The 10,000-nt window shown below is 42.6% G+C and overlaps 2 protein-coding genes across 7 annotated transcripts in view; one reads left to right on the plus strand and one right to left on the minus strand.

Moving 5' to 3' along the window:
• ca14 (carbonic anhydrase XIV) overlaps window positions 1-4,399 on the plus strand; it is a 67,836-nt gene extending 63,437 nt beyond the window's left edge. For 2 of the 6 annotated variants that reach the window (XM_061881657.1, XM_061881658.1), the window contains one exon: window positions 3,632-4,396. In XM_061881657.1, coding sequence (XP_061737641.1) covers window positions 3,632-3,902 — 271 coding nt within the window. In that variant the 3' untranslated portion in view covers window positions 3,903-4,396. Of the gene's footprint in view, window positions 1-3,631 lie in introns of all 6 variants that reach the window. The other 4 variants (XM_061881656.1, XM_061881659.1, XM_061881655.1 and 1 more) reach the window with 4 other exon arrangements.
• Window positions 1-10,000, minus strand: part of ciarta (circadian associated repressor of transcription a) — a 243,471-nt gene that overhangs the window by 132,335 nt on the left and 101,136 nt on the right. The window lies entirely within an intron of this gene.

Raw genomic sequence — 10,000 nt, forward strand, 5'->3', positions numbered from 1 at the left:
TGTAATTTACATTGGCCTTTGACATCTTCTTATACTGTCAATCACATTATTTTACATGGCCCGCCACATCATTTTTGTGGCCCGCTGTGCCATTTTGTTATTTAAAGCAGCCCACCACACCGTTTAACTTCGCCCACCGCATCATTTTATATGGCCAGCCACATCATTTCATGAGGCCAGCCACATTATTTCATGAGGCCAGCCACATTATTTCATGATGGCCCACCACGTCATTTTATATTGTCCGCCACATCATTTTATGTAGTCTTTCACATAATTTTTATGTGGCTCGCCACGCCATTTTATGTATTCCTTCAAGATGTTTCTTGTGGCCCACCACTTCATGTAACGTCGCTGCACCGCATAATTTTAAGTGGCCCTCATGTCATTGATTGTGGCGCGCCACATAATTTTTTTGTGTTCCTTTATGATATTTATGTGGCCCACCATATCACTTAACGTCGCCCACCACATAATTTTACCTTGCCCACCACGGTATTTTAATTGGCCCACCAGTTAATTTATATTGGCCTTTGACGTCTTTTTATATTGTCTATCACATTATTTTAAATGGCCCGCCACATCATTTTTGTGGCCCGCCATGCCATTTTATGTTATTTAAAGCAGCTCACCACACCATTTAACTTCGCCCACGGCATCATTTTATATGGCCAGCCACTTTGTTTTGTGTGACCCACCACTTCATTTTACATTGGCCAGCCACATCATTTAACATCGCTGCACCGCATAATTTTACGTGGCCGCCACATCATTTAACATCACCCAACTCATCATTTTATATGCCCAGACACATTCTTTCATGTGACCCGCCACATTATTTCAAGTGGCCCGCTACCTCATTTAACGTCGCTGCGCAGTATAATTTTAAGTGGCCCGGCATGTCATTGATTTTTTTGTGTTCCCTCATGATATTTTATGTGGCCACGTCATTTAACGTCGCCCACCACATAATTATCAGGCCCACCACATTATTTTATAGTGTCCGCCACTTTATTTTATTTGGCCCACCAAATAATTTATTGTGGTATTTGACATTCTTTTAATGTTGTCTGTCACATTATTTTAAGTGGCCTGCCATGCTATTTTATGTGCTACACCATGTTATTTAAAGCAGCCCACCACACCATTTAACACCAACCACCACTTCATTTTTATCTGGCCCACCACATTATCTTGTGTGGCTCGCCCCATCATTATATGTTGGGTTTATCTTATGTGGACCAGACGCTATTTAACATCGCCCACCACATCATTTTATTATTATTATCTTTATGTGGCTCGCCACGCCGTTTTATATGTCCCTTCAAGATATTCCAAGTGGCCCGCCACCTCATTTAACGTTGCCGCACCGCTTCATTTTAAGTGGCCCGCCATGTCATTGATTGTGGCGCGCCACATAATTTTTTTGTGTTCCTTCATGATATTTTATGTGGCCCGCCATAGCATTTAACGTCTCCCACCACATAATTTTAGCTGGCACACCACATTATTTTATTTGGCCCACCATTTACTTTATAGTGGCCTTACACATCTTTATATATTGTCTATCACATTATTTCAAATGGCCCGCCAAATCATTTTTGTGGCCCCCTATCCCATTTTATGTTATTTAAAGCAGCCCGCAACACCATTTAACTTCGCCAACCGCGACATTTTACATTGGCCCGCCACATCATTTAACATCGCTGCACCGCATAATTTTAGCTGGCACACCACATTATTTTATTTGGCCCACCATTTACTTTATAGTGGCCTTACACATCTTTATATATTGTCTATCACATTATTTCAAATGGCCCGCCAAATCATTTTTGTGGCCCCCTATCCCATTTTATGTTATTTAAAGCAGCCCGCAACACCATTTAACTTCGCCAACCGCGACATTTTACATTGGCCCGCCACATCATTTAACATCGCTGCACCGCATAATTTTACGTGGCCGCCACATCATTTAACATCACCCAACTCATCATTTTATATGCCCAGACACATTCTTTCATATGACCCGCCACATTATTTCAAGTGGCCCGCTACCTCATTTAACGTCGCTGCGCAGTATAATTTTAAGTGGCCCGCCATGTCATTGATTTTTTTTGTGTTCCCTCATGATATTTTATGTGGCCACGTCATTTAACATCGCCCACCACATAATTATCAGGCCCACCACATTATTTTATAGTGTCCGCCGATTTATTTTATTTGGCCCACCATATAATTTACTGTGATCTTTGACATTTTTTTAATGTTGTCTGTCACATTATTTTAAGTGGCCTGCCATGCTATTTTATGTGCTACTCCATGTTATTTAAAGCAGCCCACCACACCATTTAACACCAAGCACCACTTCATTTTTATCTGGCCCACCACATTATCTTGTGTGGCTCGCCCCATCATTATATGTTGGGTTTATCTTATGTGGACCACACGCTATTTAACATCACCCACCACATCATTTTATTATTATTATCTTTATGTGGCTCGCCACGCCGTTTTATATGTCCCTTCAAGATATTCCATGTGGCCCGCCACCTCATTTAACGTTGCCGCACCGCATCATTTTATGTGGCCCGCCATGTCATTGATTGTGGCGCGCCACATAATTTTTTTGTGTTCCTTCATGATATTTTATGTGACCCGCCATAGCATTTAACGTCTCCCACCACATAATTTTACCTGGCCCACCATTTAATTTATACTGGCCTTTGACATCGTTTTATATCGTCTATCACATTACTTTAAATGGCCCGCCACATCATTTCTGTGGCCCGCCAAAGCCATTTTATGTTATTTAAAGCAGCCCGCCAGACCATTTAACTTCGCCCACCACTTCATTTTTATCTGGCCCACCACAATATATTGTGTGGCTCGCCCCATGAATGTATGTTGAATTTATTTTATGTGGACCACACATCATTTAGCATCGCCCACCACATCATTTTACCTAGTCCGCCACTTTTTTTTGAAGTGGCCCACGCGTCTTGTATGGAAATAACAGAGCTCTTTCTTGCTAAATGCATTTGTTCTTTAAATTTTGATATACAATTTTTTTACTGCATGCGGGCTAGTTTTTAGTCCTACCCAACATATTTTAATTTTTGATCACCCTGACTTAGAATGTTACTCTGTTAGTAAAATATAATATTAACAGTAGTTTATATGCAACAGATGTAATATTGATGTTACACATTTATATTCGACGCTTCAAGTGGCCCTTTTAGGGCAGCCCTCATTATAAACGTGGCCCCCCAATAAAAAGCACCCATGTATCTAGTGTGTCACGTGTCAAAACACCACGTGGTTAAAGCGCGCCAGTGAACGCTGCCTTTAATGTTTGATAAACAGCGACCTCTGCTGGCCAAACATGTGCAGTACACTGACATGGATGTCTGCTGTAGCAGGAATCAGAAAAATATACTATTTATTTTTAGTCTTAAAATATTTTTAAAAATTGTATTCTTTGAGTATTTTTTTCTTTTTTTTTTCTTAATTTTTATGTTTTATAGCTTTATTTTTTTTCCTTTTTATTTGACTTTATTTTACATATTTCTTCTGGGGTCTTTTCAGATTCTGACTGTCATTGAGTCTGACTCGTCCTTTTTGCTGGTTTTAGGATGAAGGAGCCGGAGAAGGCGAAGGAGAAACCACAAGAGATGGCTCTCAACTGCACTTCCCAAGCGGAGACGAGAGACGAGCGACCGTCCCCCCCAAAAAACACACCTGTGACACACCTGGTCAGGACACTCTTGAGGACAAAAACAGGACAGGAAAATCCAATGTTGTATTTAAAAAAAAAAGTGCAGACGGGGAAGAGAAGAATGAGGATAAAGTCATGGCCACTTGAAATCCGCTTTTGCACGCCAAGCACTTGGAAATGTCACTGAGTGTCTGAGAGATGCATGAATTATTGGTGTAAATACTCTGTACAGCTTTGGTTTCCTTCCTAATTCGCATGTTTTTCATCGTTTCCATCCTGCCTCGCCGCACAAAAGCAACACAGCACTGAATGAAATGTAAAATATGTGTCATTGTTTGATTTCCCAAAGGGATTTGAGCCCTGGAGCACACACAGACTGGGTCAACTTAGCCTCCGCAAACAGGGTTGGGGCGATACCGCGCAGTCTGGCACCGAGCCGATACCAAGAAAGGTCAGGGCCAGTCTTGCCGATACCAATACGGCTATGGTTTTACCTTGCACATGCAGGGTTTGTTGGTAATCGGCTCCAAAAAGTCTGACCAAGACCAAATTATCACAATCAGAATCAGAAATACTTTCATAATCTCCAAGGGGAATTAAGATTTCTAGCACAATCCCATTCAAGATCAGACAAACATTACAGGGAGACAGAACCGGATCGCTGACGGGTCTGCCAACTTTACAAAAAAGTTGAGAAACAGGTAAACATCGGGGGGGAAAAAACAAATATTCTGTCTAAGCCTGGGCCCCTGGAGATGGGGTCCGGACTGAGGCCAAGGAAAGAAAAAAAACCTCATAGCCATAGCAAACAAACGTGTGCAAGAGGAAAACATCAAAGACCACAAAGGACATAAAAGACATTAAAAGAGAAGAGCTGATGAGACCAACCACTTCTACACACAGCCACAAAAGTACAACAACAACAAAAAAATGTAAATAAATAAACACAAACTAGACAGGAGCAGACCCAACAAAGCAACCAAGAGAGCAGACTCCCCCCTTTGTATTCATGTCACTTCCTGACTATTTTATACACCCCGCTAGCAGCATTGTGTATGTCCTTGGCCCTGCACTCTTCAGCATCTACATGCTGCCGCTAGGTGACATCATACGCAAATACGGTATTAGCTTTCACTGTTATGCTGATGACACCCAACTCTACATGCCCCTAAAGCTGACCAACACGCCGGACTGTAGTCAGCTGGAGGCGTGTCTTAATGTAATTAAACAATGGATGTCCGCTAACTTTTTGCAACTCAACGCCAAAAAAACGGAAATGCTGATTATCGGTCCTGCTAGACACCGACCTCTATTTAATAATACAACTCTAACATTTGACAACCAAACAATTAAACAAGGCGACACGGTAAAGAATCTGGGTATTATCTTCAACCCAACTCTCTCCTTTGAGGCACACATTAAAAGCGTTACTAAAACGGCCTTCTTTCTTCTCCGTAATATCGCTAAAATTCGCTCCAATCTGTCCACAAAAGACGCTGAGATCATTATCCATGCGTTTGTTACGTCTCGCCTCGACTACTGTAACGTATTATTTTCGGGTCTCCCCATGTCTAGCATTAAAAGATTACAGTTGGTACAAAATGCGGCTGCTAGACTTTTGACAAGAACAAGAAAGTTTGATCACATTACGCCTGTACTGTATATACCTTTATATACATATATACATACATATATACCTGTACTGTATATACCTTTATATACATATATACATACATATATACCTGTACTGTATATACCTTTATATACATATATACATACATATATACCTGTACTGTATATACCTTTATATACATATATACATACATATATACCTATACTGTATATACCTTTATATACATATATACATACATATATACCTGTACTGTATATACCTTTATATACATATATACATACATATATACCTATACTGTATATACCTTTATATACATATATACATACATATATACCTGTACTGGCTCACCTGCACTGGCTTCCTGTGCACTTAAGATGTGACTTTAAGGTTTTACTACTTACGTATAAAATACTACACGGTCTAGCTCCATCTTATCTTGCCGATTGTATTGTACCATATGTCCCGGCAAGAAATCTGCCTTCAAAGGACTCCGGCTTATTAGTGATTCCCAAAGCCCAAAAAAAGTCTGCGGGCTGTAGAGCGTTTTCATTTCGGGCTCCAGTACTCTGGAATGCCCTCCCGGTAACAGTTCGAGATGCCACCTCAGTAGAAGCATTTAAGTCTCACCTTAAAACTCATTTGTATACTCTAGCCTTTAAATAGACTCCCTTTTTAGACCAGTTGATCTGCCGTTTCTTTTCTTTTTCTTCTATGTCCCACTCTCCCTTGTCGAGGGGGTCCGGTCCGATCCGGTGGCCATGTACTGCTTGCCTGTGTATCGGCTGGGGACATCTCTGCGATGCTGATCCGCCTCCGCCTGGGATGGTTTCCTGCTGGCTCCGCTGTGAACGGGACTCTCGCTCCTGTGTTGGATCCGCTTTGGACTGGACTCTCGCGACTGTGTTGGATCCATTATGGATTGAACTTTCACAGTATCATGTTAGACCCGCTCGACATCCATTGCTTTCCTCCTCTCCAAGGTTCTCATAGTCATCATTGTCACCGACGTCCCACTGGGTGTGAGTTTTCCTTGCCCTTATGTGGGCCTACCGAGGATGTCGTGGTGGTTTGTGCAGCCCTTTGAGACACTAGTGATTTAGGGCTATATAAGTAAACATTGATTGATTGATTGATTGACTTTTGGACTAATACTAGATAACAGAGATTAGCTGTTAGCTGCGAGCTAAAGAAAACAAGACATTGTCCAAGGAGGAGCTTGCACTAGAAATGTATTGTTTTGACAAGTCATGTGACGGGCAGGTCAACCTTGTAGTATTTGCAAGACTTTGAAGTCATACTTTACTGATACGACTGTGACTAAAAGTATGTGCACTTAAAAAAAAAATGTCATGAGCAGAATTGGTGAGCGAAAATACTTCCCACATTCACAAGGCCTCGTTTCCATAAAAAGGGATAAAAGAATAGCTCAGCGTGGGCGATTCACGCTGCGCACACAAGACTAAACCTGCAGGTGCAGACGTCTGAATTACTCACACTGCTTTTGTCCTGGGGCTGCAGCCCCCCCCCCCCCGGCATGCCTTTCTCTACTTTGCGCTTTTAATTAGGCGCTCGTTTGTTCTGAGGAGCAGAAAGGGACGAGAAGGTTGGAGGAAAAGCCAATGGCTGGCAGTTGGAGACCAGTCCAGCCTTTTGAACGACTCTTTTCGCTGATTTCAAGTTGTGAGCCGTTTTTTCAGGCACGTGCAGATTTAGTGTCGGCAATCTGCCGGTGGCACGAGAGAATGTCTCATACTTCACGTTAATTTAGCAGCATTTGGTGCGGCACGAGAGAATGTCTCATACTTCACGTTAACTTAGCAGCATTTGGTGAATGTGAGTGTGAAAGTTGTCCGTCTGTCTGTGTTGGCCCTGCGATGAGGTGGCGACTTGTCCAGGGTGGACCCCGCCTTCCGCCCGATTGTAGCTGAGATAGGCGCCAGCGCCCCCCGCGACCCCAAAAGGGAATAAGCGGTAGAAAATGGATGGATGGATGGATTCAGTTTGGATTCAATTAAAAAAATTGAAACAACCCCCCCGAAAATATATATACCTATATATATATAAAATATAATATTATATTTATTTTAATATATATGTAATAATACACACACATGTATTATTACATTATTAAAATATATAGAGCGTTTTCCGTTCGGGCTCCAGTACTCTGGAATGCCCTCCCGGTAACAGTTCGAGATGCCACCTCAGTAGAAGCATTTAAGCCTCATCTGTATACTCTAGCCTTTAAATAGACCTCCTTTTTAGACCAGTTGATCTGCCGCTTCTTTTCTTTCTCCTATGTCCCCCCCTCCCTTGTGGAGGGGGTCCGGTCCGATGACCATGGATGAAGTACTGGCTGTCCAGAGTCGAGACCCATGATGGACCGCTCGTCGGGACCCAGGATGGACCGCTCGCCTGTATCGGTTGGGGACATCTCTACGCTGCTGATCCGCTTGAGATGGTTTCCTGTGGACGGGACTCTCGCTGCTGTCTTGGATCCGCTTGAACTGAACTCTCGCGGCTGTGTTGGAGCCACTATGGATTGAATTTTCACCCGCTCGACATCCATTGCTTTCGGTCCCCTAGAGGGGTGGGGGGGGGGGGGGGGGGGGGGTGGGGGGTTGCCCACATCTGAGGTCCTCTCCAAGGTTTCTCATAGTCAGCATTGTCACTGGCGTCCCACTGGATGTGAATTCTCCCTGCCCACTGGGTGTGAGTTTTCCTTGCCCTTTTGTGGGTTCTTCCGAGGATGTTGTAGTCGTAATGATTTGTGCAGTCCTTTGAGACATTTGTGATTTGGGGCTATATAAATAAACATTGATTGATTGATTGATATAATAATAGAAATATAATACATTTTTACACGATGGTATATACGGCGGATACTGCCCTCCAAAATAGTTTCTCTCGTTTTGAGGAAATAACATTAGAGGAATTGTTACAACGTGTAAATGGAATAAAACAAACAACATGTTTACTTGACCCTCTTCCTGTGAAACTGATCAAGGAGCTCTTTGTATTATTTGGTCCATCAGTGCTAAATATTATAAACTTATCACTTTCCTCGGGCACTGTTCCCCTAGCATTCAAAAAAGCGGTTATTCATCCTCTTCTTAAAAGACCTAACCTCGATCCTGACCTCATGGTAAACTACCGACCGGTGTCTCACCTTCCCTTTATTTCAAAAATCCTCGAAAAAATTGTTGCGGAGCAGTTAAATGAACACTTAGCGTCTAACAATCTATGTGAAACCTTTCAATCCGGTTTCAGGGCCCCAAAAAAAGTCTGCGGGCTATAGAGCGTTTTCCGTTCGGGCTCCAGTACTCTGGAATGCCCTCCCGGTAACAGTTCGAGATGCCACCTCAGTAGAAGCATTTAAGTCTCACCTTAAAACTCATTTGTATACTCTAGCCTTTAAATAGACTCCCTTTTTAGACCAGTTGATCTGCCGTTTCTTTTCTTTTTCTTCTATGTCCCACTCTCCCTTGTGGAGGTGGTCCGGTCCAATCTGGTGGCCATGTACTGCTTGCCTGTGTATCGGCTGGGGATATCTCTGCGCTGCTGATCCGCCTCCGCTTGGGATGGTTTCCTGCTGGCTCCGCTGTGAACGGGACTCTCGCTGCTGTGTTGGATCCGCTTTGGACTGGACTCTCGCGACTGTGTTGGATCCATTATGGATTGAACTTTCACAGTATCATGTTAGACCCGCTCGACATCCATTGCTTTGCTCCTCTCCAAGGTTCTCATAGTCATCATTGTCACCGACGTCCCACTGGGTGTGAGTTTTCCTTGCCCTTATGTGGGCCTACCGAGGATGTCGTAGTGGTTTGTGCAGCCCTTTGAGACACTAGTGATTTAGGGCTATATAAGTAAACATTGATTGATTGATTGATTGATTATATATGAATATATAACCTTTTTTTAAATTATTCACTTAATTAATAAACAAATGCGGCTCATTTTCCTTTGAGTATGACACTAAAATATATATATATTTGTGCCTATAACAATCCGAATGGTTATTTTTCTCTTTGTTCTGGAGGACACCACGTCCTCTGTTTCCAAATATAATTTGAAATGTGGACTCGTCAGACCACAGAACACCTTTCCACTTTGCATCAGTCCACCTTAGGTGAGCTCGGGCCCAGCCGAGCCGGCGGCGTTTCAGGATGTTGTTGATAAATGGGTTTGGCTTTGCATAGTAGAGTTTTAACTCGCACTTACAGATGTAGAAATAAACTGTAGTTACTGACAGTGGTTTTATGAAGGGTTTCTGAGCCCATGTGGTGATATCCTTTACACACTGATGTCGGTTTTTGATGCAGTACCACCTGAGGGATCAAAAGTCCGTAATATCATCGCTTACGTGCAGTGATTTCTCCGGATTCTCTGAACTTTTTGATGATTTTACGGACCGTAGATGGTAAAATCCCTAAATTCCTTGCAATAGCTCGTTGAGAAATGTTGTTCTAAAACTGTTCGACAATTTGCTTACAAAGTGGTGACCCTCACCCCATCCTTGTTTGTGAATTACTTAGCATTTCATGGAAGCTGCTTTTATACCCAATCATGGCACCCACCTGTTCCCAATTAACCTGCACACCTGTGGGATGTTCCAAATAAGTGTTTGATGAGCATTCCTCAACTTTATC

This window comes from Nerophis ophidion, linkage group LG21 (genome assembly GCF_033978795.1).
Source record: "Nerophis ophidion isolate RoL-2023_Sa linkage group LG21, RoL_Noph_v1.0, whole genome shotgun sequence".
In the NCBI taxonomy this organism is placed as follows: Eukaryota; Metazoa; Chordata; class Actinopteri; order Syngnathiformes; family Syngnathidae; genus Nerophis; species Nerophis ophidion.